Source organism: Dermacentor albipictus, chromosome 2 (assembly GCF_038994185.2).
Source record: "Dermacentor albipictus isolate Rhodes 1998 colony chromosome 2, USDA_Dalb.pri_finalv2, whole genome shotgun sequence".
Classification (NCBI taxonomy): Eukaryota; Metazoa; Arthropoda; class Arachnida; order Ixodida; family Ixodidae; genus Dermacentor; species Dermacentor albipictus.
Window position 1 is genome coordinate 154,886,450 of NC_091822.1, and position 27,254 is coordinate 154,913,703.

At 49.0% G+C, this 27,254-nt stretch overlaps 1 protein-coding gene across 3 annotated transcripts in view; it reads left to right on the forward strand.

Annotated features, from left to right (window-relative positions):
- The window catches only part of LOC135915465 (uncharacterized), a 36,763-nt gene extending 9,853 nt beyond the window's left edge, over positions 1 to 26,910 (forward strand). The window contains exons 3-8 of one of the 3 annotated variants that reach the window (XM_070534118.1): positions 1,714 to 1,768; positions 13,996 to 14,129; positions 14,234 to 14,322; positions 14,458 to 14,553; positions 22,393 to 22,535; positions 24,395 to 26,910. In XM_070534118.1, the coding sequence (XP_070390219.1) occupies positions 14,041 to 14,129; positions 14,234 to 14,322; positions 14,458 to 14,553; positions 22,393 to 22,535; positions 24,395 to 24,523 (546 nt within the window). In that variant the 5' untranslated portion in view covers positions 1,714 to 1,768; positions 13,996 to 14,040 and the 3' untranslated portion in view covers positions 24,524 to 26,910. Of the gene's footprint in view, positions 1 to 1,713; positions 1,769 to 13,995; positions 14,130 to 14,233; positions 14,323 to 14,457; positions 14,554 to 18,905; positions 20,652 to 22,392; positions 22,536 to 24,394 lie in introns of those variants that run through there. The other 2 variants (XM_070534120.1, XM_070534119.1) reach the window with 2 other exon arrangements.
- Positions 26,911 to 27,254: the final 344 nt, after the last annotated feature.

A 27,254-nucleotide genomic window follows, 5' to 3' on the forward strand; every position in this document is an offset into this window, starting at 1 on the left:
ACCACACCAGCGCTTCGTGGTGTTGTCCATGTTTTTGCGTCGTCCTTGTGTTGCGCTGTTTCTTCTAAAATGCTCAACCAACTAGCCGGCAAGTCTATCCTGTGCATATATATTGAACACACGTATGAATGTAGATGGTCTTCGAAGCTTTTAGAACGAGCACTGCCACAGGATACGAGCAGTGCACGCGTAACAAGTGGACACATTACTCATTTAAACATGCGTGCCAATGCATGTGACGCGGCTATCGGCATAAGCAGTCTCCAAATGCTGGAATGCGTGCTCTTCAAAACGCTAACGATCCGCTGCTAATGCAGGACAACAGCTCACAGCGGACTGAACCAAACTCTAAACTAATGCACCTGAAAAGAACGCCTACACGGCAGCGTGAGGCACGTCGAAATGCCTGGTACTGGCATCGCAGTTGACCACATACGAATGGAACTGGCGGAAAAAATAAACAGAAATGCTCACCAGTATACGCGCGACTTAAATTCACATACGTGGATGGTTGGCACGATACTTTGTACCCGCGTAATTTCGGAGAACATATAATGCATGGACTGGAAAAGCACTCGATCGTGAGCTGAACGGCACATTTGTTATTTTCCTGGGGTGACGACAAGCCGTGAATAGTTCTCACGTCGTCGTCTACGTTGTATTCCTCCGTTAGTCGTAGCAAGGAATGGAAATGATGCAAACGCAAACGTATTCCAGTACACAACAGCACAGCACACTGCAGAGAAACTCCAACCACCGCAGCCGATTCCTCAAATACATTTGTTATGTATATAAGCTCTAAAACAACACGACTGAGCGTGGTGGCTTTGTGGTATAATGGTTAGGATGTGTGCTTTGAATTGTATAGATGCGAGTGTACGTGGGTTCGAATCCACGTGATGTATAGAGCAATGTGGTTCTCCATAAGTGTGTGATTCCGTCGACTATTGTGTTCTAATTAGATTATGTGTCTCCTGATTGTGAAATATGCGAAAATATTTGCGGATTAAATGTGAATTAGCTTTTTTTTCTCCGCAGTGGCGTTCGGGACACATACGCATAGGCCGATTACGAGCCGTCACGACTCATGGTAGGCAGCAAATAGCCAGGAAAAATGACTTTAAAATCCTGCATAACATTGCTCACGCCTATTCTGAAGGCCGCTTGGAATTGGGCCACTGAGTCTGAGGAGCCGCCTAGAGAACGGTGTATCAGCGAACCCTAATTTGATCTGATTTCCTGCCTGCATGCGTGGCCAGGACTTCGCTAAGAGGGTATTGGGAAGAGTAGTTGCACTCTGTTTGGGGGAGTAGAAGTACTCGGTCTGGTGGAGTGCCATTACCCCTACGGTGAGAGTATTACCACTCTGCGGAAGAGTACTAGCACTCCCTGTGGGAAGAGTATTATCACTCTGCAGAAGAGTACTAGCAATCCCTTGCGGCGGAGTAACAAAACTCTGTCAACAGGAGTTGACCTACTCTCTCTCAAAGAGGGTCGATCTACTCTCGAAAAGAGAGTGAAATATGGGACAAGCCGCTACTCCCTCAAAGGGAGTGCCCGGCACTCTCTTAGTTTTTAGAGTGTAACATCTAGGCTCTACATATACATCTAGTAGATCGTACCTCGCGCTGGCACGGGCGCGTGGAACAAGCCCTCGAGGTAAGCCCCCGTTGCCGCAACCAACCATTCGTCTGTTCGGTGCTCCTGTTCCAGGATCCTTCTACTCCTGTCTGTAGGCTCGACGCTTCATCAAGGACAGCATTTCAAGGTAAGCGCTGCAACTCTGGGGCGTTTGTGTAGGTGTTGGGTGCTTTGAGCTTGATTCTTGGCAATAATTAGGCGTCGTCCCGTCGATAGGTATCCGCTGCCATCACAGGGCCGGTGTACGCGCGTTGTTGCTACTTGATCGTGTCGAGAGCGTCTCGCAAGTGTCCTTACCTATGCTCCGTCTCGGAAAATCAGGTGCAACGCTGTGGAAGCTAGAGTTGCGTTTTGCAGCGGCAGCGTCCGCACTTAGAATCTAAATTGATGTTCTTGCTTGACTCGTGCTGCGCTCTGCTGTCATAAGTATCACTCGCTACAATTATCTGCAGTGATCGCATGATGGAGCCACGACCTCCATGTCGGTGCGTTTGTATGAATTCAATAGGCCAATGAGGTGTGATCACGCCACCTGAGGGCCACCAATGAGGTGTGATCACGCCACTTGTGTGATAGCCAGTGGCATGACGCAACGTGCCTTTAAAATGCTATGCAAGTCGAATAAACGCCACGTTGGCCAGGCTCTCTCACCCGGAACAGGCGTCTCCGCCAACTTCACTGCGTCGTCCTCTCGAACGCGAGGCCCCTCCGTCGACCGGCTTTACGTGAGACGGTACAGAATGGCGACGAGGATTTAGAAGAACCTGCTGTCTCAAACGCCGTAAGTGACAATTTTACTTATCTACTTCGCTCCCATACTCTTTCCTCGCATGCCTTCGGAGCTTCTGCGAATGCTGCAGCTGGCGTCGGCCTAGGCCTTCTTCGTCTGGGGTCATCTTCGGAGACGCCTATTGCCTGCTTCCTTCGGATTCCCTAGCCGTAGACTTCTGCTTGCAACCCTACAGAATGGAGTCTTTTTAAACCTTCCTCTTGTCCTCGACTTACCTGGCCCTCCTCTGATTCCTTGGTACGGATGGAAGCAAAATTTCCAGGCACACATTAAAGCGGCGCGCGGGAGTGGATGGGAGGACGAGTGTCGAGCGTCGGCTCTCATCAGCGTTTTGGGCAGGGAAGGCTAAATGAAATACGACGCGGCAGAACAGGCTGAGACACAGCCGACAACTACCGCTGCAACGGGATGACGAAATGCTGCCCAGACGCCCAGTACGTCGACTACGGAGGCAAGGGCCACCACGAGCAAGTACGAGGAGCTGCTGAAGCTCTTGAATCGGTTATTCTCGGCAAACTCCTGGCGCAGAGACATCTGTTCAGAAGCCCAAGCAACTGCCGTTTGAGCGTTTCAGGGAACACGTCACGGCCCTCAAGGAAAAATAGCTCGCTTCCAAATTCGATGCTACGTACGACGACCGGATCCGAGATCAAATAATTAATGGAATTGCCAACCCACATATCGAACAAGTTTTTGGCTCACTGAGAACATTTGACCTTGGATAAAGCCGAAGAAATCGGCCGAGAATTGGAGGCGACGCAGAACGCCAACCAAGCGTTGGGCGACGCCGAGAGCGTTCAGCCCGTCGGAGCGGCGCAAGATGGCGGTTCAGTGGCACGGCGTTCAGGTAAACATGGCCATGGCCTCCCGCCCGGCAGGATGGACCGGCGTACTCGTGGTGGCCGAGCATTGTCGAACGCCTGCGCGACGCGTCAGCAGGACGGAGTTCTATCCAGGTGCAATCGGCCGAATGAAAATCGCTCGTTTTTCTACGCATCAAATCGGCCCACGTTACAATTGTGACGGCTTGTGGCAGGTACTTGGCGTCTTCAGAAATTGTCTGGCACGGAACAAAACTTGCAGCCGTACCAAGGGACACCTGGCTACTGTTTGACGGATGAAGAAACAAGGCGCATCGCCAGTTCAAAATGTTACTCCAGTGCAAACGGAAAGTGTCGAAACGGCATCGGTTCTTACCGTGATTTAATACTTCATTTCCAAGCACGAGGGACTTAGCATTTCCCTGGTCGTTGGTCAGGTGTGATTACGCCATCTGGGTGATAACCAATGGCGTGATGCAGCATCACCTTACAATGATATTGAAGTAAAAAGAAAAAATGCCGCGTTGGCCGGAAGAAGCGTCTCCGCCAGCCAAAATACGTCGTCCTCTCAGACGCTCGTGTGCGACGCTGTATTCTTGATCGTAATCGTGCGGAACTGTTCTTTGTACAGGCTGAGTGTTGTACGAAAAACGTTTTAATCTGTAGTTTACCGCGGGATGAGCGATGAGCTCGCACGGAAAGTGGTGAACTACTTTGTGCAAGGATTGTAAATATTGTAAATATTGTAAATATTTGACATTTATTTTGAGTTGCCTCTACCTCTTTAGTTAAAATGTTATTGTGTGTGACTAAAAGCTTCGTCGCAAGTGTGCGCATACGTGCGACGATATGAGGACAAGCACATTAGAAGCACCACAGACATGTTTTGTTCAGTTTCCACTGCGATTAATTGAAAACTATTCCACCGAGCCGGGGTGTCTGCCTCTTGCCCTACACGCAGCTAGAGAGGGGGGACGAAGCAGTCCCCATGCGTTGATGACGGTTCAGTTCCACTGCGAAAACCTTGCACGGACACTATATATTGAAATATATAGACACGAAGAAGTTCATTTTATTTAAGAGAAGGAGGTAACCAACTTGGCTATTTCTAATGGTATGAGTAACCTATGTCTGGAGAATGAATACGTTGCGATATGTTAACCCCGCTTCAAATTGCTCTCCATGCTCTTCTGACCCTGAAAAGAACTTGCAGTGACCCTTTGGTAGTGTTTTGCCAACGGCAGTTGAAATCCCCATGAAGGCTATGTGCATCATTATTGCTTCTCTTTCTAGCAAGCAATATAATTTACAACATTTATTTGGGATGAAAACATCGTCATGAAGAGGTCATAAATATATGTTATTGACTCAGTAACCGAAACGGGACCAAGCCGGTTTCATTCTAAATCGTAATGAATAACACTCGTCCACGCCAGCGCTTATACTCGGAGTCGCAGTGGAGGAGGAATAAACTTTATTAGTAGAAATGAGCCGACGGTAAAATCGTCCGAGGTGGGCGGCTTCCCTAGTCCAGGATGCCGTGGGCCTGAGCTGATAACTTGGCCCTGCTCACCAGGCGATGCTGGTCTTCAGGGCTCGAGCTTGTCAGCTGGGCCTCCCACTGCTCGACGGTTGGTCCGGTGATGGGCGGTGTCGATGGGTTTTGCTGACATTCCCATACCATGTGGTAGAGGGTATTGGGCCTAGAGCAGAAAGCGCATTTGTGGGTATAGCTCGTAGGGTACATCGCGTGTAGCAGGGTGCCGTGCGGGAATGTGCCGGTCTGTAGTTTTCGCAACATCACCGCCTCTTCTCTTGTCAGCTGGGGATGCGGGGGTGGATAGATCCTCCTACTCAGCCTGTAGTGGCTCAGGATATCGGCGTATCTTTTCGGGACGCTATCTTGTTGGTCTACCGGTGCTCGTGAACCTGGTGGGATAGCCCGGAGAATGTGATCTCGGGCAGCGGCATTAGCCGCTACATTACCCGCCAGGGACTCGTGTCCCGGGGCCCAGACAATGTACAGTTCAGGAAAATTGTCTCGTTTTTCGAGGATGCTCACGGCTTGTTTGGAAATGCGGCCCTTTTGGTAATTTCTACATGCTGTTTGCGAGTCGGTGATGATTGTGATTACATCTTCCTCTCGCTGGCCCGTAGTGGCCGCCAGGGCTATCGCCGTTTCTTCCGCGCAGTCGATGTCTGGAGTGTTTACCGAGGCCGCAGCTACCTCTTGTCCTTGGCCGTTGATCACGCTGATAGCGTGGGCCGCTCTGTTCTTGTACTTTGCCGCGTCGGTGTACCGGACTTCTCCTTGTTTTGGTCCTTCGTAGGCCTTACGTAGAGCTTTCACTCTCGCTCGCCTCCTTTCCTTGTGGTATTCAGGGTGCATGTTTCTCGGGATGCTGGCCACCGTGATCTTCTCCCTCAGGGGTAGAGGAACCCGCTGTTTTGTAGACTCATATTCGACTGGGTAGCCCAGTCTTATTAGCATGTCCCTACCTGTGCTGGTGAGCTTGAGTCGCTCTATCTGGCTGGTCTTGTGGGCCTCTACAAGTTCCTCCCAAGTATTGTGTATGCCCAGGCTGAGCAGCTTCTCCGTCGACGTCGTCGGTGGAAGCCCCAGTGCCAGCTTGTAGGTTTTTCGTATTAGGGTGTTCAATTTGTCTCTCTCGCTGTTCTTGAGACCCAGGTACGGGGTGCCGTAAGTGACTCTGCTGATTATCAGGGCTTGTATTAATCTGATTGTGTCCTGCTCTTTCAGGCCGTGCTTTTTGTTTGTCACTCTTCGCACCAAGTGCGCGACTTGGATAACTGTCGCTTGCAGTTTTTTAATGGCGGCGAGACCGGCACCGTCCTTCTGGAAAGTGAGGCCCAGAATACGAAGTGTGTCCACCTTGGGTATGTTGACTCCATTTAGTGTCAACGTTGGGTCAGGTGTGTCCTGCGGAGGCCGCCCTCTTGTCCTCTTTTTGAGGATCAGGAGCTCCGACTTTTCCGGCGCGCATGAAAGACCGCAGTGGTGTAGATAATGCTCGGTCCTGTCGATGGCTTCCTGCAGGGCGTCCTGTTGTTCGCCCGCCGATCCCGTGCACGTCCACATGGTCAGGTCGTCTGCATACATTGCGTGACGGATACCCCTGATGTTCTCCAAGAGGTTCGGCAATCCCCTCATCGCTATATTGAACAGCAACGGGGAGATCACCGACCCCTGGGGGGTTCCTTTCTGCGGTACTGGGAACTTCTCGGTCCTGAGATTCCCCAGGCCTATGGTCGCCGTTCTACCCGTCAGGAAGTCCCGGACGTAGTTGTATGTCCGCCGTCCGCAGTTGGTATGTTGTAGGCTGTTTAGCACTGCTTCGTGTGAGACGTTGTCGAAGGCTCCCTTCACGTCGAGTGCCAGGATGGCACTCTTGTGGCATGTGCTGAGGCCGTCGATGACTTCTTCTTTAAGCTGAAGTAGAATGTCCTGGGTGGAGAGGTTAGGCCGGAAACCGAACATAGTGTTCGGCAGGTGCCCACCTTCTTCCAGGTAGGGCGAGAGACGATTGTGGACCATGTGCTCGAAGAGTTTTCCCGCGCATGACGTAAGAGAGATCGGACGCAGGTTCTGTAGGTTGATAGGCTTGCCGGGTTTCGGGATCATCGTTACGTCCGCGTGCTTCCAGGAAGCCGGTATACTGCCCGTCTCCCAGCTTTCATTGATATACTTTAGCAAACTCTCCGTCGCCCCGTCGTCCAGGTTACGGAGGGTCTTGTTGTTAATTTTATCCCTGCCGGGCGTCGTGTTTCTTGTGAGATTTCTTATGGCTGCCACGATCTCCGACTTGGTGAAAGGTTGGTCTAAATCTGGATTGGGTTCCCCCTCGTACTCCGGGTGAATGACTGGCTGCGTCTTCCGTTGTTGCTCGTCTCCGATGTATTTCGCAGTGATGGCTTCGAGCGCTTCTTCTTCGGTTCCCTGGAAGTTGTGTATAAGTCTTTGTATGTGTTGCCCCGTGACAGCTTTTGATTCCGTCTTCGCCAGAAGGGTCTTTAAAATGGCCCAGGTCTTTCGGTTGGTGAGGGTTCCCTGTAACTGGTCGCACACTTGATTCCAGTTCTGACGTCCGAGTTTTTCAGCATACTCCTCCGCCTGCCGCGAGATTGCGGCAATGCGGATCTTGAGTTTGCGGTTTCTCTTCTGCTTCTTCCATCTCTTCAAAAGTCCTCGCCTGGCCTCCCAGAGGTGAAGTAGGTGTGGGTCGACTTCGGGATTGTCCGCAGTGAGTTGGATGGTCTTTGTGTACTTGGTAACCAAGTCCATCACGTTCTTGGTCCACTCCTCGATGTTCTCTAGGCTGCTGGGGTGTTCATCTTTGCGGAAAGCAGGCCAGTCTGTAATTTTGGCTTGACCTAATCTCACAGGGGTTTTGTGGTGCATGATTTCGGTCTGGATGATGTGATGGTCGCTGCCCAGAGTCTCGTCCAGTCTCGACCACTCGACTTGCCTGAAGCCAGTGGAGAAGGTCAGGTCTGGGCTGGTGTCTCTGGAGACACTGTTGCCGATTCTAGTTGGTATTAGAGGATCGGTCCACAACGTCAGCTGGTGGTGTTGTGCCGCGTTGTGCACGTCCATACCCTTCTTGTTGGTTGATTGGTAGCCCCAAGCCACGTGTGGAGCGTTAAAGTCGCCCACCACGAGAAGTTTCTGACCGTCGGTGACTTTCTTCACTTCTCTCAGTAACTTGTCCAAGTCCTTTAGTGTGTCGCGCGGAGGACTGTATACATTCAGGATGTAGAGGCTCTGCAGGGTTTTCTTGGGAGGAACCAGCTCAATCAGAGTGTGCTCGATTCTGTGGTTGATTTCGTGCTGCTGCGTCGTGTAGTGCTTCTTGATGAGGACGGCGGTCCTGGTCCTTCCTTGGGCAATGTGCGTTTTGTAGCCACGCATCGTAATATTATTTGTCTCTGTTTCCTGTAACGCGATGACGTCAGGTTGGTGTAGGGTGCATAGGTGAAGTAAATTTTGCCGTTTCCGATTTATTCCTCTGCAATTCCACTGCCAAATTTTGAGGGTTTCGGTCGCTTCTTTCTTCTTTGCTATTTTATTCGCCATCTTGGCTTCCCAGAGTCTCGTTCATCTGGGCTTCTCTGATGGGGTATTTTGGCTTTTTCCTTGCCTGCTCTTTTTCCCTTTCTAGGATGGAGATGCGTTGGTTGAGCTCGTTGCCCATCTGGGTGATCTCCTGTCGGAGCGTTTGTAAGGCTGCTTGGACGGTGGCTGCCACAGACTTGCTTATGGTGTCGACGGCCTGAGCCAGTTCGGCTCGGAATTCATTTCTCAGTTCGGTCTTGTCTTCGGTTCGGGCCTTGTTCACCTTGTACTCTATTCCCGATTCTAGGTCCTCTATCGGGGGAGTATGTTCCCTCGGCGGCGTTGGCGTTATGGTCGGTGACTGCTGTTTTTGCAATTGCTCAATGAGATGTTGGAGCTTCCTCTCCAGGGCTTGTTCCCTGGCCTGAGCTCTTTTGTCCCGTTCCTCCTGACGTCCTTCTTGCTCTTCTAGACGCTTCATGAGCACTTCATTCCGCTTCATCAGGTCGGCGTTTTGCCCTCTGAGGGAGGCGATGGTTTCCTCGTATCTCGAATTTCGCTCTTGTGTCGGCAGTGAGGGAAATTGGTCGGTTGTCGACTTGGAACTGGCTATCACTTCCGCCCAGCTGATCTTCTGCTGTTCTTGTTGTGGCTTACTTGTTCGATATTCCGAGCTTGAACTTGTCTCCCTTGTTATAGGTGGTTGTCGGCCTCTTGATTTACTTCTCTCCCTCACGTACAGGGGTGGGGGTCTTGGCTTGAGCCTTTTCTCGCACTCCTTGCTTGCCGTCTCGTGAGGTAGCCCACATAGTTTGCACTGCAACTGGCAATCATGATCTGTTTGTGGGTTCTGCACCCCGCACCTGTTGCAAATGTGTTTGTCTGGGTTGGGGCATACGTCCTGCCGGTGGCCGATTTCTCCGCAGGCCTTGCAGTACTGTACCGATCTGCGGTATGGGCGGCAACGTGTGTACGAGCCGGCCACCTTCACATAGAAAGGGATGTGCGGACCTTCGAAGGTGATAACTGCTGAGGTGGATTTGCCGAGCATCCTCGCATGCAGGATGCCACAGTTGTTGGCTGCCAGCAGTTCCGCAAGTCGTGTCTCCGTCGTACACGCAGTGATGCCGTGCACGACTCCACGTACTGTTCCTGGGAGCGGTTTGATGTACGGCGTCATCTCGTATGTGGCCGCCCAAAGTTCGATGCCGTTGATGGAACCGAGTTTCAGTGCGTAGTCCTCGTCTGCGGTGCTGGCAATTATCAGGTTCTGCTTCCACTGCGTTTGGATGGTTACGTTCGCGCAAAATTCTTTGAAAGGGGAACCACTTGCCCTTGCAAGTCCTTCGGTGATCTTCTCGTCCGGCCAGCTTGACAGTTTCATGCCGGTTCTTGGTCGGTATACCACCTTGTAATCATTCTCTGGCAGTGGCGGCGTCACGCGTCGCGGCGGTGGCTTGCCGTTGGTTCGGCTTCCCTGATCTTGCTGCCGTTGGTGGTTGCTGGTGGCTTGCATGCTTGCTTCTACTCTCGGGTTGCTCCTCGCGCTCAGTCCTCCTTGCTGGTTCTGGGGGTTTCCTTGCTTTCCTCTCTCTTGTATGCGGTCCTCGTTCGGCGCCTTCTTGTTTTTTCTTGCCTTGATTGCTTGGAACCATGGGCCAGCTTGACTCAGCGTCTTGCCGCTGTTCTCATCGAATTCCATGTTGCTTTGGACCGCTGTGGAGTCTTGGCTATTGTTCTCTATGTCCATTTCGTGAGCACTGCCGTTCGTTTCCCCTGCCATTGTCGGTGCTCGCGAGGCCACGCGGGCCCGCTCCTGGGGCGCGTGCGGCGTTCGGAGAACGGTGTTCGAATATGCCGAGGTGCTCGTTGCTCGGTGCGTCAATCCAAACAAATCCACAAATCCATAGTGAAGGATATGCCGTATTTATTCGAATGTAGACCGATAGATTTTTTTTTTCATACAATTATATTCCTATCTCAAGGTCGGCTTAGATTTGAGGATTTTAAAAATGCGCCAGTTTTTCATTGAAACTGCTAAATATGGTGCATAGCTAGCGCCATCAAGAAAAGTCAGTATCGCAGCCGCTACTAGCCGTGCCAGTAGCCAACCGTACACAAGCGAGGTACGAAGACAGGTAGGTAGAACCATAACGCAGAATGGACCATTTGTTAAAGAATTGGTTTTCCTCAAATGACGATCCATCTATAAGATTTATATAATGAGTGGGACAATGAGTTGGCGGCCAGAACGCCGCCCCCGTCTGTCGTGCCGCCTGCTGCCCGAGGCCGGCGTTCGAGTTTCTGTGCCCGTGGGCAGGACAAGAGCAGTCGGGCTACGGGCCTGAGCTCTACACCCAGCTGCCCGGCCAGAACGCCGCCGCCGTCTGCTCGTGCCACCAAGCCGCCTGCTTTACCTCTCCAAGCCAGAGCTGGCGCGCTCCGGTCGCCCGGTCAGTCAACTTACACCACGACCTTTGGTGGGACCGGCACAACTCTTTGCGTCAATTTGTCGTCGCGTCTCCGCATCGAGACTGTTATGCGTCCCTGCCGTCGTGGCAAGCCCGGACTCGCGCACTAGTTAGCTTCACACTAGCCCCAAATGTGTCTTACCGCCGTGATGTCTATTTGAGTGTTTCTTCTATGTTTTCTATTCTCTATCATTTATTTTAAGCCTTTTTAGTTCCATTGAAAGTTTGTGTGTGTTCGAAACCAACGGCTTTGTCCTCAATTGGGTTCTCGGAGGCTTAAAACCTTTAAGTACACGAACCGTTGTCCCCATATTTGGGCATCACAACAGTAACAGCCTTCCTCTGACTATATGCAGTTGAAAACATGTTTTTCCATTTCTGCTGCCTTTAAATTACACCTCTGATTACTTCTGCGTGGAAGCTATACACGTTTTCATGGAACATGTAGTCAATGAATTGCTGCACTTCTACATGTATACTTTTGCTTTCTTCCATAGTGGTAAATGTGCATGCACTGAATGACAGCTTATGTCCAATGTTCCTTGCAAAATGAGGTGAAGAACTGGTTGAAAAGCTCATGAGCATGAAATGGCAGCCTTGGAGGTCCCATCCTAGAAAGGAAATATATTGCCCCATTTCAATGCTCATAAACGCATAGTGAACAAGTGAACTAAGGGCAACAGAACCAGTAGCAGTGGTTTCTCACTAGCTCAGAATACAGAAACATGGACCTGACACCATGCGAGAAAAACGAAGCAAACTACAGCCTGCGGAGAGATGGTTAGCCCTATAACAGCTTCCTAAAGAAAAAATTGACTTCTATAATAAATCACGGCCAACTGACCATACATCTCCATGCAAGGAACTGTGTGGGCTCTCATTTACCTGCCCATCGGGCCTGTTTTACATCTGTTATGGGCTCCCACCCCTGGTAATTTCATGACACAAAGCCAGTGCCACAACCATCTCCAAGTTCTCTGAGAAAAGTTTATAAAGAAAGAAAGCCGCAGTGCACCGCAAGGATTCCAGCTTTCGGCTCATAGATTGCCTGTTTACTACTTTACTTCTCGATCATTTCACCAGTGCTAAAGCAGAGAATAATGACAGGAGAGGCACTCTCGCCAACATCCGCTGCTAATGACTGATGACAGCTCAGCTTCTCCTCTCTACTGAATGGTGGTGGTTTTGGTGTCTCCGTAATCTTTTGTTATCACCATCCTAGCTGTGGAAGGTCCCTTCATTTCTTTTAAGGAGGGCATCAGGCCTATTTGGACTGGTCTTCCGATTCATCCGTGGAAGGTGCATACCACTCGTGAAAAAGTGGAGTGCAAGTCTAAACTTGCTGCTGTTGAAGCAGGGCAACTTGGGCTCAACAGATTGCCAAGCAGAAAGCAGCAGAAGCCATTGCTTGCCACTGACGCTGAGCAGACAGTTTGACAGAAAGTTCCAAAAAATGAGGCCAAAAGGCTTCAGTGAAATGACACTGAGTTGCATGGAATAAGGCCAGCCAACTTCACCAAAAGCACTCCTAAGTACGAGCATGTGACACTTGCTCACAACAATACCGAGGAGACCTTGACCTGTAGGAGCATGAAAAAAACCAAGAGGTTCAGTCTTGGTTAAAACAACCCTGAGGTACGTTCTGTTTTAAACCAAGAAAAGAAAGGTTCACGCCAGTCCATAATCGGAGCTATGAAAACTGTTACTTCGGGGACTCGGTTTCGATACCGAAACTTGCCCTCAGGGGGCCGTTGTGATAGCGACGCTAATCCTATTTAAAGCACAACGCTTTCAACAATCTCGCTCTCAGCCTCGGTCCCCATGTCACTGCGTCTCTCTTCAGGCCACTGTCCCGGCGTGCCCCACGCGCCTGGCGTGACGATCACGGCGGCCACGCCGACATAAGACTGGCGACGAGGACTCCCTTCCCGTCCGGGCTGCACATCGTCAACTGCTGCCGTAAGGCTCACAAGAATCGCACATTCCGCCATTCTGCTGCCGCCGATGCCGGATCCGATGCTACTAGCGTTGCATCTGCGCGACGCGTTCCGTCGCCATTCCTGACATCGCATTGGCGGCGAGGATAATATACCTCCATTGCGCCTACATTTGAGTTAGGATGCACAATTTGCTTCTACACCGCGTCTTCTACTTCTGCTGCCCCCCTTTTAAGCAGGATCAGGATTGCATTCGGGATGCTACAACGGCTCGCCAAATCGTCAGTTTGGCACAGCTACCGACCTCATGGTTCAAGACGAGATCCTTTGCTGCTTGCAGTCGCATCAGCGTCGCCACTGCTTCATCCAACTCGGCCAGAGCTTTACCGTCAAGAAAGCAATGGAGATTGTTCAGGAAGAGGAATTCACCGACAAATTAAAGCAGCAGCTCGGCGTTCTACAAGTAGACGCCATCCACTGTTCTCATCGCAGCGGTTCGCCGCGTTTGCAGCATCATACGGCGTCAACTATGTCACCAGCAGTCTGCACTACGCTCAAACTGAGAGGCAGAGAGAATGGTTCAGACAATCAAGGACGCATTCCACAAAACAAAGGATCCTAATCTGACCCAGCTCAGCTAACGGTATACACCAGGAGTAAACGGCGTTCTGATAAGCGTTCTGATCTCCATTGCGATACAGTTCACTAGCGACATTAGGAACATAGCTGATGACGGCCGTTGACGCCGTCGTAGACCAGCTTTTTTTTTTTTTACGACCGCTGTAACTATAAAGAATTTTTTTAGACATTGCATAGGCATCTCACATAAAATTCTCCTCATTCTCTCAAAATTTCAACTTTGTCACACAATGAGCTTTTTCGGGACATTGGGAAAACTTGCGCAGTTCCTAATTCACTCTTGTATAAGCAATATTAAACAGGGGACGTAGCGGGAGCAGGCTTGTGTTGAATAGAGAGAGAGATTGAAAAAAAGGTGACTTCACGTTCCGCTTGCGCGCTCCATGCAGCGCGCACGCCTGCATAATTTAGCTGAGGGGTTCACAGCAGTTTGTGCTACCGCGGACTCTCTCTTTTTTCTTTTTCCAAGCCTGAAATGTCGTTCAAGATCCCATTAACTGTTTTACACTGACAGGAAAATGTGCTAACTCGTGCTCCGCTCCCGATTTCTTTCTAGGAAAAGATGTTGGCAACACTTGTGAATAGAAGCTCTTGTATTAAGAAATGTTCTTCTAATATGCAGCTTTTCCTGAGAACACGATACAGGTGGCGCTGACAAGGTGGTACGATGACGGAATGGGCGACCAGGCGCTACCCTTCGGTACCGTGTTCACCATCAAGTACCGGGGCATCCAACACCAGAGCGCCAGGAAGCTCGTGAGCCTCGTCAGGAACCACCTTTAGGCACAATAGACTTTGCCGAGTTTCCACCTGGGCCGGTATTTTGTAGCGATGCCTTTTCCGATTCTATGTTTTTTCAGGCTTTACTCTACAATGTCAAATCTACAATCTACAAGTCTACAATGTCAAATCCAGAAAATTTCCAGAACAACCTCCAGGAATCCCGAAGGTAAGAACCCCTTGGAGCTGTCGAGTTTTCTAGCGGTTTGGTGTTCTACGGACGCTGGTATCGGGTTTCAAGCCGTGAATGTCGGTTCCAATTTTCGCTGACAAATACACGCCTTAAATTCTGATTATTTTTCAGGAACTTGGGATGGAAACGCTCGTAATCCTCAACCGACATTGCGTCCCCAGACGGGAGCAGATAGGTCCCCTCCACGATGCGGCATTGCCCTTCGGGGTATGTGACTGTTTTCTGTTTATACAGATATACCTTTCTTTTAGTTCTGAGAAGCTATTAACGAAGTCAACTATACAAAATTTTGCGTAAAGTTTGGGAATTTGAATTCGTTCTGCGTCATTAAAGGCTGCGTTTAAATAAGAAGAACGTTATCTGGCAGAGACAGTAAAGACTGCTTACATGTGGGAATGCGAAAGCATTTGCCGTTTGTAGAACCTAGGAATGTCATGAGTGTGTTCATGCACTTTCCACGCATGAAAACACTCATGAGAGCACGCACTATAGGCGCACCTTGAGTCAGCCAGAACCGTGGAGCCGAAGTGGCGTCGGCAAAGGGTGCTCATCTCGCATCCCGGAGACCAAGGGTTAGTTCCCATCCAGACCTAAATGTACATTTCCTTTTCGAAGCCATTAATTTACTTTGTTTACAGAAACCTACTGAGAAATTTGACGTCAATTCGAGCATTCTTGACGCGTTTTCTTGACGCCTTTCCAGAGAAGCAAACCTTCCTGAAGCGCAAAAGCTGGTGTTGAAAGAGTGTGTAGCTGCAGGCAAAGCTCGCTCAAAAAACGGTAGAAGATACTCAGATGACTGGATCTTGCTCTGCCTTCTCCTCCATATTAGGTCACCTGCAGGATACAGATTCTTGATGGAGAGTGAAATTCTCGCCTTGCCTTCAGTACGAACAATACACCGCTACATCTCATTGGTGGGCTTTAAAACAGGCTTTGATAGTAAGTTCTTCATAGCCTTAAAAAAGAAACTTGAAAAGAAAGATGACTTCAAGCGGCACGGTATTATCATCTTTGATGAGATGCAAGTCCGTAAAAGTAAGGCTGTCAACTCAAAGACAATGATCTACGTCGGTCTGGCATCAGAGACGGAAAACAGTACCGAGCTTGCAGACCTTGCTCTTGTTTTTATGTTCTGCCCTTTTGGTGAAAGTTGTGCTCAGCCAATAGGTGTTTTTGCAGCAAAAGGTGCCACGAAGGGTACTATTCTTGCACAGTTGCTCCTTCAGGCAGTTTTACTTATGGAGGAAGCTGGAGCAAAAATTCATGGGTTTGTTTGTGATGGAGCTTCGACAAACAGGACTATGTGGCGAACACTGGGTATAAGTGGGTCACTAGAAGCCTGCCGGAACTCCTTCACACATCCAAGCGACCCCACACGAAAAGTTTTTGCATTTTCTGATGCTCCACACCTCTTTAAATGCATCAGGAACCGTCTTTTGCAACAAAGGTACCTGAAAAAGGAGGGACGTTGGATTAGGTGGGAGGACTATGCAGCAGTTTATAAAGAAGACCAAGCGAATGTTGGAGCTTTGAAGGTGTGTCCAAAAATAACACATTCCCACATTTATCCAAGCAACTGTGAAAAGATGCGGGTAAAGCTTGCCACGCAAGTGTTCAGTCGCTCGATGGCAGCAGGTATTGAATTTTACAGAAACCGTGGTGTGCGCAGTCTGGGAGACACTGAAGGCACGCAAGAATTCACATTGTTTCTTAATAATCTTTTCGATGCCTTGAACCGGCGGTTTCCTCATGAAGGTGTCACAAAGCAGGGCTCTGACCTAGGCATTCTGTCACGTGGGGTAGAATGGTTGGATAACTGGGAAAAAGAGCTGCAGAGTGGAAATATCACGAAAGATATGTTCCTGACAAAAAGCACTTCTGAAGGGCTCCTAGTTACCTTGAGATCAACTAAAGAGCTTTGTGAGGTTCTTTTGCATCAGTACGAGTTCAGATACGTTCTTACAAATAAAATGAATCAAGATCCGATCGAAAGATTCTTTGGCAAGATAAGACTTGCTGGAAGCCAGAATGACCATCCTTCAATGCCAACATTTATGCAACTGTACAATACAATGTCCATTTACAGGCTTCTGAGGCCTCCCAAGTTTGGCAATTGCTGCGTGGTCGATGAGAAGCCATTACTAGACGCATCAGACTTACGAGCCCTGATCGAACTAGGCAGTGCAAGCAACTCTTCGCCTGGCTTCATTGATCAGCTAAAAGAAAAGCTTGATAAACTGATTCTTGTTGAGGACTGGGAATGTGAGGATGTTATCCCAGTAAACGGAAAGGATACAGCGCAAGTCGTTGACTGCATACTTTACTATGTGGTTGGATTCTTGAGCCGAAAGTTGATGAAAGCCACCACGTGCGATTGTTGCCGGTCTGCTTTTACCATTCCGCAAAACAGCTCTGCTGAAGGATCCCTGACCAACACAAAGAGCAGGGGTGGACTGTTGCACCCCAACGCGAATCTCTTTGAGCTGTTGAGAGTAGCTGAGGAGCACTTTGCAAAAAATGCCGACAGTCAGTCTGTATACTGGGAAACGGTGGAGCATGTGCTTGACACAAAGACCTTGACTTTTCCATGTGCTCAGCACAAAGAAGAGGTCATTGCACAAATTCTGCACTATTTCTTAACCATGAGAATGAGGCAGCACTGTAAAGCTGCAACCATGAACTTGAAAAAACAAGCTCAAGAGAAAAAAAAGCTTGCGAAACTTTGTTCATCCTGAATCGTGTTGCCAAGTTTACAGAATGTACTAATTTTGTTAGATTTTTTGTGAATGTATGTATTAAACAGTTTGTGCCATGCAATGTATAGTTTTGTAACAGAATAAATTATATGTTCAGCCCCCCTTTCAGCATGCCATTCCTAATATTCTACACAAATGTAAGAGCACTGTACACACCACCAGACCTACTTCAGGTCGGACATTTTTTTTTTCTAATATAAGAGCGCGCATTGTTCTCTTGAAATGACAGAGTAGAATAGAAAAATTATGCCCATTCATGGGCAACTAGCGCAAGATATACTGCTTTGAGAGTTGCGATGGATTTAGCCGTGTGACATGCCCTTCATCAAGCTGTACTGCACACGGCTTGCAGTACTGGCGCAAAGTATAACCGCCATCGCCTTAACACTGAGCAGAAGCCTGCGTAGGGGTCGCGTGTCGAGCGAAGTTTGTAACCAAGTACATGTGTAAGCTAGAGGTGCAATGGTTCAAGGTGCTTTGAGGACGTTTATTTTGTAAAGAGGAAGATGAGCAGCGGCGGCAGCCGCACCGCCAGCGCACAGCGCGAGATTGCTGGGTTGACGACCGAAGATCGGAACGGCATTTTGGCTAGCTGTCCTTACGCTATTTCCCCGAAAATCCGGCTACAATTTATTTATTTTTGCTTTAATTAGCTAACATTGGCGGGCGCAACTAGAAAATACGATTGATACACTGGCTTCAACGTATGCTAGATACCAGATCTATAATAAAAACGTCGTCGAGAAATCAGTTGCACATTCATTTAGATAATCAGTCTTGTTACTGCAGAATCCCGGTGGATTCATGCCTGTGCATACTTTTCTATATACCCCGATATCGAGCTCGACAAACGAGCAACGCTTAGCATCGATAACCTACGCAGCGCAAATCCGAGAGCCTCCACCTACTAGCGCCACCTGTCGCCGGGAAACGGAAACAGCGCCGGCGGCGAACACAACCAGGACGGTGCGCCGGCCGCAGTGTCAACACCTAAATTATTCTTACACCGTGACATGTACACACACAAAAAAAGAAAAAAAAACATGAGCAATTCACTCTATGAAGGTGGTTGACCAGCAAAGCTGTTTACCACACGACACCGAGGTGACACATACTTTTGAACAAAAATACGAGCTCATTTATTGTCTTGATGGGTGGTCGTCGTGGCGAAAAGTAGGCAGACTCATTGTCTTGATCGGTGGTAATTATTTCACTCGCAACTGCAAAAGTCAAATCGCTGCGCGTACGCCGCTGGGTGGTCGGTTGGGCTGGATCGTTGTGGCATCGCAAGGGGTATGTCTGCAACACGGAGCACTTAAACCGCTCCCTTTTCGGTACCGACACGTCCACATTGAAATGATTGACAACGATAACAGGGTTTGTGTCATTGCAGCTAATTCTTGCAAAGTGAGTAGCCATGAACCTTACGGGGCCGAGTCATCGCCTAAACCGCCACCTTTTCGGTACCGACACATCTACAATGAAATCACCGACAAAGACGACACAGGTAGAATCATCGCAGCTAATTCACGCAGAGTAGCCATGAACCTTACGGGACTATGAGTCATTGCATTTTTTGTCGACAAGTGATGGCGACACCGGCCAGTACTATATCCATTGAGATATTCCAGAACATGCGGCTGCGTCACAATCCGCTTCTCTTCTTCACGCAGGTGAGAAGGCGTCATGATAAATGTTTTCGATCTAGTAGCCCATGTTTGCTGATGCTGCCGTGCCCATTGACGAGCCTTGTATTGCATGTGGTACTTTATTCACTCCGACCGTTGTTGTTACTTGCAGGGGATACAGAGTCAAATCCTGGTCCTGACCTACCACAAATTGCGAATCAACTGGAATTGATGGCGTCCGACCTCAAAGATATCAAAGGCATAAGATTATCCGCTATTGGTGTTAAATTGAACGCTCTGGCTGTCTTGGAAGAGAAAATTTCTTCGTGCCAGAATCAAATTGAACACATGAGTAACACAATTCAGTCACTTGAGGCGCGAATTGACGATTTAGAGAACCATAGGAGACGATCCAATTTAATCATTTGTGGTCTTCCGGAATCTGAGAAAGAAGATACCGAATCACTTGAAATTGCCATCAATAAAGCTATTTTTAAGAAAATTCTTGAAATTAATGACATTGATATAGAGCGCAATCGCAGGTTGGGCCGACCAAACACTACAAAGCTAAGGCCAGTGATATTCAGGTTAACGAACTCGCGTAATAAAGTAAAAATTCTAAAGAAAGGTTATAAACTAAAAAATACTGAATATTCTATTGGCAAAGATTTCTCGCTTAAAGTACGTGAGGTCAAAAGAAAGTTATGGGCAAGTGCAAAAATAAACCGTGAAAAGCATGATAAGGTTTCTTTGGCTTTTGATAAACTTTATATCAATAACGTGGCCTATGTGTGGGATGAGAACAGAGATGTTAAAGTATACCTAAAAAAACGAAAACAACAAACCAAATCGCCCTTAGACGCGCAGTTGCATGCTAATACAGCACAAAACATGAGCAATAGTATCAAAAGCAGCACTTCATGACACTTTTACAATGAAACCGTTAGTTATGTTACTCGCGCTAAGCCAAAGAAAAAGTACCTGAGACTTTTAAATATTAATGCCCAGGGCATAATTAACAAGAAAGATAGCCTAAAATTAAAGTTAATTGAACATGACCCACACATTTCAGTCCTTCCTGAAGCTTGGTTGCACAGTGACATAGCAGACGACTTAGTCTTTCCTTCTTCTTATCAAGCTTTTCGCAGAGAGAGAAAAACGAGGGGCGCGGGCGTAGCAATCCTTGTTAAATCTTCAATCGAGGCAGTGGTATTCGACTGCTCCTGCGATGTTTAGTGTTTATGCTTAAAGATACCTTGCTGGGGTCACAGCTTCATCCTGATAGTACGCTACTAGGCGCCACCAATAATATGAAATAATGAAACGTTGTTACAGTTATTAAAAACACGATTGAGTAAATATAATTACGTCCAGCGTCCAACAGTTACGTCCAACTTGTGACGCTAAGTTCAGCACTACCGTGACCCGCGTCTTCTGCAACACCAGACAGAACTTTGCCCCTGAAGCTACATCGGACAGACTTTCTCGCACCTGCGGCGCCGGTGCTGAATCAGTCATCGTCACCGGCGGCCTTTCAGCCACTTGCGTTAGAGCGCGGTTGCTAACGCGCTCTGCCGTCTAGATATTCAATATGCGCGTTCCGGGCTAAACTATACGGTCGCTACTGCTCCCACAGAAATATCTGTGCTGTTATTTACAAGGCACATTCCCATAAGGCGCGAGAAAGCTATGATCCGCCCCGATTTGAGTTTGCACGAGCGCCGCAGGTGCGAGACAATCTATCCGACACAGCGGTCGCCAAGTCGGCCGTCAGTGCCCGCTGCTTCACCTGTTTTACCACGCCAGCAGCAATCGTCCAAACGTAAACCAACGATCCCAATCCGCAACGGCGGCACGCCTAGGGACAAACACCTGCATAAAAACCTACTCCGCAGTGCCTAGGCAGAGTCATATATTTAGGGAGCAAAAGCCCCCAGATTCTCTCTCTCGCGTCCGCTCTTACTCGCGCCTGCGCACAAGCAGCTGGCGATCCCTCAAATGAACGTATCGTCGGTCTGGCTTGCGCCAGTTTGATCAACGGAGAGTGGCTACATCGAACTTGCGAATTTTAACGCGATAGCGTTAAGGAGCTCGTGTCGCAGAAAAGCCGGTGTCGTCGGCGTCGGGTGTCGGCGTCGTTGACCGTGAGCGATAAATCACGGCAGGCGCTTCATAAATAAAAAGCAACTTCCAAGATTGGCCCGGTGGGAATCGAACCCAGGTCTCCGGAGTGTGAGACGGAGACGCTACCACTCAGCCACGAGTTCGATGCTTCCAAGCGGTGCAAACGCGCCTCTAGTGAATGCGGTGTTGCCTTCGAAACGAGCCGTGGAAAGTTATACTGCGGTGTATATCGGTAATTATGAACATGTAACGTACAGAAGTCACAATTACACGAGTTGCGAAGTGCGTTTCCGCTGCATTTCTTCTGCGCTTTCCGCACACGCAGAGCCATCTTGCGGCAAACACAGAAGACCCCCTCCTCTCAATGTACGGCGCTGCCCCGACAGGAGGCGCGCCGCGCGCGCATTGGGACCGCTGCCAGGCGCGTCGCGGGACTCCCTCTCCCCTGACGACGCTTCGCCGTGCTTCCGGTTTAGATTACTATCTATCTCTCTGCCCGTGCCGATCACGACGTTTGGCTGGCGTAGATCGTTTCCCCTCCGAGACACCGAGTTCTTTGGTTCGTTTCGTTCGCTCAGGCGCACGTTTCGTTGCCGCGCCCAACGCTGCGTTGCTCGACGCTCACCGCGTGATAGGTGGGCGCTAAGTCCGATGCGGGGCGCATCGTAAGTGATTGCTGTGCCGTAGCGCATTGTCTTATACCCCTTGGCGGGTCGACGGGAACGCTGTCGCGTCCCACTCTTGAAGGCGAAGCTTAAGCGTCCTCCAATTTTTCAAGCGCTGCCGGTAGCTCGATACGAAGTGAAGCATGCAAAGGAGCCAGGAGAGAGCACGCGCTGGAAAGAGTGCGTTCGCTCTGACCTTAAGTTTCGCGTTGTTCGAGGGTAGTTCAGTGTTCAAAATTAATCGAAAAAAAGAGACCCGACAGCTATCATATCGATAGGCAGGGTGGGCAATGTTCAATTTCATCGCGGGTGATCGGGGCCGAGCGTAACCAAAAGATAGTCGGCTTCCCGAGGCACCTAATTATGGAAATTTGAAAGCAGATTTTCGGCTGCTGAAGCCTGTTTACTAAACTGCGTCAGCAAATGCACAAATAGACAGTAGAAAGAAGCACACAGATCCAAACAAACTTCTCCATTGATATCACCTATTGGTCAATGGCAGTGGCATATGAGAATCTGCTATACTACGAGATAAAGTGCCCACAATGGAGTGAGGAGCAGCCCTCTGTTGAATGGATCAAGTGTGAGAAAGAGGTGACCTCGCGCTTCGCTTGCGATCTCCAAGCACCCCGCACGGCTGCAAAATTTTGCTGAGATATTCACAGCAACATATATTATCCGCGGTGTGCGTTTTTTTTTTTTCCGTCAAGCCCGAGAGGTGGTTCAGGACCGCTTTAACTTAATCTCCTTAACGCCGAAAAAAAAAAACGTGGCAACACGTGCTACGATTCACATTTCGTTTTAGGAAAACTTGTTGGCAACCCTTGTGAATAAAACCTCTTCAATTAAAGAAATTATTGTGATTTCCAGACCTCATCAGCCGGAACATTTTCATGGAGTTCGCCCTCGATGCTGGCAAGCAGATGGGGGACTTCCTGCGTGGTCCAACGACCACCGTTACCTCTACGTTCAAAGGGATCGACCAAGAGGATGCGAAGAGAGTGATCAGCTGGGTGATCTCGAAACTTCAGTTTTGATATCTCTCTTTTGAGTTCTCTAGCAGGTACATATGCACTTCACTGCATGTTTCAGAAGTTTCAGAAGCATGGTGAGAATTCTATAGGTAATGTTTGCAAATACAGTTTATAACAGCTTTTGGGGAGAAACACTCACATATGTGCATTTTGCCTGAAATTGTTATATTAACTACAGATAAAGAAAGCTTGAGTGCGTGGAGGGTCAGTTATTCTAAACTTCTTTACAACTAAGCCTTGTAGTGGCTACGACTCTTCTGGCCATGCCACTTTTCAGGACAATCGCATCCAAAATCATGTTTCAGGGCACATGTTAGGCTGGTGGTGCCTTTGTGTAGCTTCGTTTCAATGTGCAAGGATGAGCCTTCATAGATAAAGCATTTTCTTCAATTATCACGCTACCATCTCGTGCTTTCTTCCTACAAAAGGATTTGTTAGTTTGATGTCAGGAAAAGTTCATGAAACATAAAAACCAGGGCTTCCTTGTATCATTATTTTCCATATTCCTGGTTCCCACAAAAACATGCATAGAGAAGATGCTGACACAGGTATTCCTTGCTGCCAAGAAATTGCTATTCGGAAACCATGATGCATTTAATACTTCCCTCTATCACAAATGTAGGAGACACCGACTATATGATTATACCCGTTACGCGCATAAAACTATTTACGAATGTAAATTTACATTTCTAGATACAAACGATGTATTTACAAATGGCAAACGCTCGTGGAGTGAGAATAGAGTCCTGCCAAAATAGGATAGGATATCTTTCTTCAATGGCGGGTATCCGCTGCGGGGGATTGGCCAGGATTTGGAGGAGGAGGAAAACTTTTTTTGCTCTAATTGGTTAGAAATTAGCGGTGGCAGATGTGGTCGGCCGTCTTCACGGTCATCTTCCCCACCTGCGCAGGGTCGACGCCCCTATTCCAAGATTTGGATGGTATTAGGAAGATGCCGGTATTACAAAAACTGCTAAAGGTGTCATGTAGAAACGGGCGCCGTGTCAAGTTTTCGTAGTCTTTTGAGTATTGTCGTCGTTCCCTTCTTCACCTCAACGTAGGACAAGTTCAGTCGACGGAAAATGGGACCAAATTACCATGAGGGAAATTCGCCAAAACTGTACATCACGTTGCCGCTGATTCTAAACGTGCTTTTGATCTTCTTGCGATGCCAACAGACGAGTGCGGCCAAGCTGCCTGGCGTGGTCAGCATGGGCAATGGTGTTGCGGGCACAGACGCTCCTCGAAGCACGATCCGAGGAAAGCGAAGCGTCCAAGGTCAACGCAGGGTCGAGACCGGACAAAAGATAAAACGGGGAATAACCGGCAGCTCCGCAGCGTGAGGAACTATAAGCGAACGTGCCCGTAACGGTAGTTTGGCAACACGTATTTTGGCGGCATGTCGGTGATGGTCCAGTTCAATTACTCCTGCCAGTGACATCAGGAGGTTACGAAGGGATGAGCTGGAGCTTTGTAGAGCAAGACTGCACACTGTCGGCAATTACTTGGGAAAGCAAGGTAGAACCACGACCCCTGAGCTGTCATTGAGCGCCATGCACGGATATGATGTCGCCGAGGTGGAAATACGCGGCGTCACTCGCGCAGCTGGTGGGAAGCGCTCTGTCAATTGCGCAACGCGTCGTGTAATTCGTAGCCACAGTGACCCACCTGTTGCCGGACTTGGACTACGAAAATGACCCGAGAAAATTTAAACCCACTCGAAAAAATGGCTCAGCAGGAATGTCGTGGGGTTGAAGGTGCTCGGCAGGAAATGTCGCTGTTCTTTTTTTGTTGTTGTTGCTGACTGTGCTCGCACGCCGCAACGTATCGCTGTACAGGGCGAGCAAGGCTGGCGCAGGGGAAGTGACGCTGGACACGATTGTAGGTGCAAGCGACACCAAGATGGCCTGCAATTGGTGCGTCATGAATCTCGCGGAGAACGGCTGAACGAAGGCTTCGAGGGATGACACAGAAAAGGCAAGGAACGACAAAGTGAAAATTAAAGCGGAACAAAACGCCGTCCAGGAGGACGAACCACCCTATGTAGAAACTGCCGCTTGATGATCATCGGTGGGCAAATTCGTTTGTGGAAGAAAAAAAATTGCATTTCTATCTGCTAGGCCACTCTATTCCTAGCTCATTAGAATCAAGTGTGCGAATACCGGCTTCCTTATTGAAAACACAACGGAGCACGCGTATTCTGCCCATTGTTCTCTACGCGTATATGATCGAGGCTTCGCCGCTCAGCCTCAAAAAGAAAGGTAAAGATAAGTGCACGCGCGTTTCGACGTTTCTGAGATATAATTGCGATTAAACTACGCGTAGTGGCACGTTATTAGTGGATTGGTTTTCCCTATCGTCAACAACTTGCGATGAGATTATGCGAGCACGAGTGGGGCACCCACACAGCAGGAGTCGTTTTGCATTGAAGACGGCCGTGACACTGATGTCACCGCATGGGCGTCTTGTTTGGCTCACTCCAGTGGATCTTCTGCAAAAGTCACCAGATGGATCTCTGGCGCTGTGATCGCTCAGCGACCACTGAAATATTGGATCGTGCATTGATTTGCGTAATCTTTATGCTAGTGGCTTCAAACTTTCTTGCGGCGCTAATTATTTCGTAATAGGACTTGCTGTGGGGCCAGCTTGTGCGTATACATTACACAGTGAGCAGGAAAAAAAATAAAGATAACGCCCTTGTCCATCGCTGTACTTTCCTCTTTGTCTCTTTTTGCACATACTGTGTTAATTGTATTTGCTCTTCGTAAATGTATAAGCAATTCAAATTTTTAAACATAGAAAGCCGAGGAGTTTCTCTGATCGTGTATAATCATTCTGAATCCTTGTATCCATAAGCAAATAAATAAATAAATATTGAGAAGTATAGATTACCGAAGTCATCAATTGTTCTTAGAAAGAAGGCCGATGTTTAAGCAAAGCCGTGTACTAACCATCATGCTGCCTGAACACCCTTGGCTAGCAGCCCCCGTAGACACTACAGTGCCAGATACCCTCTAGTAACCTTGTAGGCAATTTACGGGGCTCAGGGACCGTGCAGGTATGTCACTGGGATCATTGAAAGCGTTCGGGTTACTTCAGCGGATATTGGCCTCGAGCTCCACCACTGGAAAAGCTGGCGCCACCGTCGGCGTGGCGTGCTAGGAGGGATCACGTGGACATAGCGGCCGCGTCGGCTGCTTCGGGAGCGCCGAAGCGAGCTGAAAACGAGTTTAAATTCCTTCGTACGCTGCGGTACTCATTTAGTGGCGAAATTTTCCCGCTTCGAGTGCCTCCTTTACAACGCTTGAAAGCACTACCATAGGTAGTGGCTGCCTTTGAAGGCGCGCAACATGGTAGGCTACTGCTCGGTGCCGCAGGGCCGAACGCACGCAACGGAGGCCGGTGTCGGCCTTATTCACACGTAGCCGCAGGACAAGAAGCTGTGTGAAGCTTGGCTCGCGAAACATAAAACCGGCAAACAGTCATCGGCTACAACTCGGGTATGCAGCAAGCACAGACGCGAGGAAGATTTCTGCTACGGCGCCCGGTCTGCGATGTTCGGAAAACGCGTACTAAGACGCTCGCCCGAGTCCGCTGCCCGACTAATAGACAGTTTTAGTACTGCGTACGTAGCGTACGCAACGGCGTTGCGTACGTAAGATCGCTGCGTTCTGCAAACTGCGCATGTGCAGAACGCAACACAAACGCTACGAGATGCGTACGCGGCCGCTGCGTACGCACGCATCCGATTCTTGCGTGCGTACGTAGGGAGCCTTGCGTGCTGCTCTCGTGGTTCTCGTTCGTTCGGGAGAGCGCGAGACAAGAGTTTCGAAAAATGGCGGTGTCGAAGGCGACCAGCGGAAGACTGTTCTTTTCCGTGGCGTACGACTTGGCTTTGCTGCGCGAAGTAAACGCGCAGAACCCTTTCCAGGATCCTGCAAAATGGGTATGTATAACAAAAAATATGAATTTTGCTTTTACGAAAGCCTTCAGCGTGCGCTGTTTGCGCGAAAGGCTCGACCTACTCTTGGCGCAGTTCATCGGAAATGACCATGCCAGCCCCAGAAAGCAAGTGTTTGGTCTTTATTTTTCTCTATGTGATTCGTGTGTCATCCGCATTAAAAGTAGAGTCTCTTAAAGGCCTAAATATAGTTCGACGAAGCGGGAACGCGCCCACACGTTACATCACCTTAGTCAGATCAACAGCGTCTAGTTTGGCCGACGGTTCGATGTACTGGTGGACACGGCCAATGCGCTCCGACGCGCCCGGCGTCTAACGCTCGCCCTCTTACGTACGTAGGCATTTCGCAGTACTAAAAGCCCCAACGCGACACGCGCTCCTACGTTCCGCAAAGCTCTTGCGTGCTGCGTACGTATCGTCATGACGCAGTACTAAAACTGTCTAATGTCATGACGGTTTCGTCTATGAACTTGTCGATGCTATAGATACTGGTAAGTTCAGTGGAGTGGAAAGGCAACGGTAAGAAGCAAATTAAAAAAAGCATGGCATATGGTCATGTTTGCGTTATGAATTAATGCACTGGATTACAAAAAAAAAGGAGCAGCGGGACATGGCACGCTGAGAACACCGATAAACATGCAGTGCGACGCAACTCGAGAAATAATATTGAAAGGTCAAATAATTTAGAAGAAAAAAAGATTGAATCGTTGCGACGGCACATCACAGTCCCCGTAGGC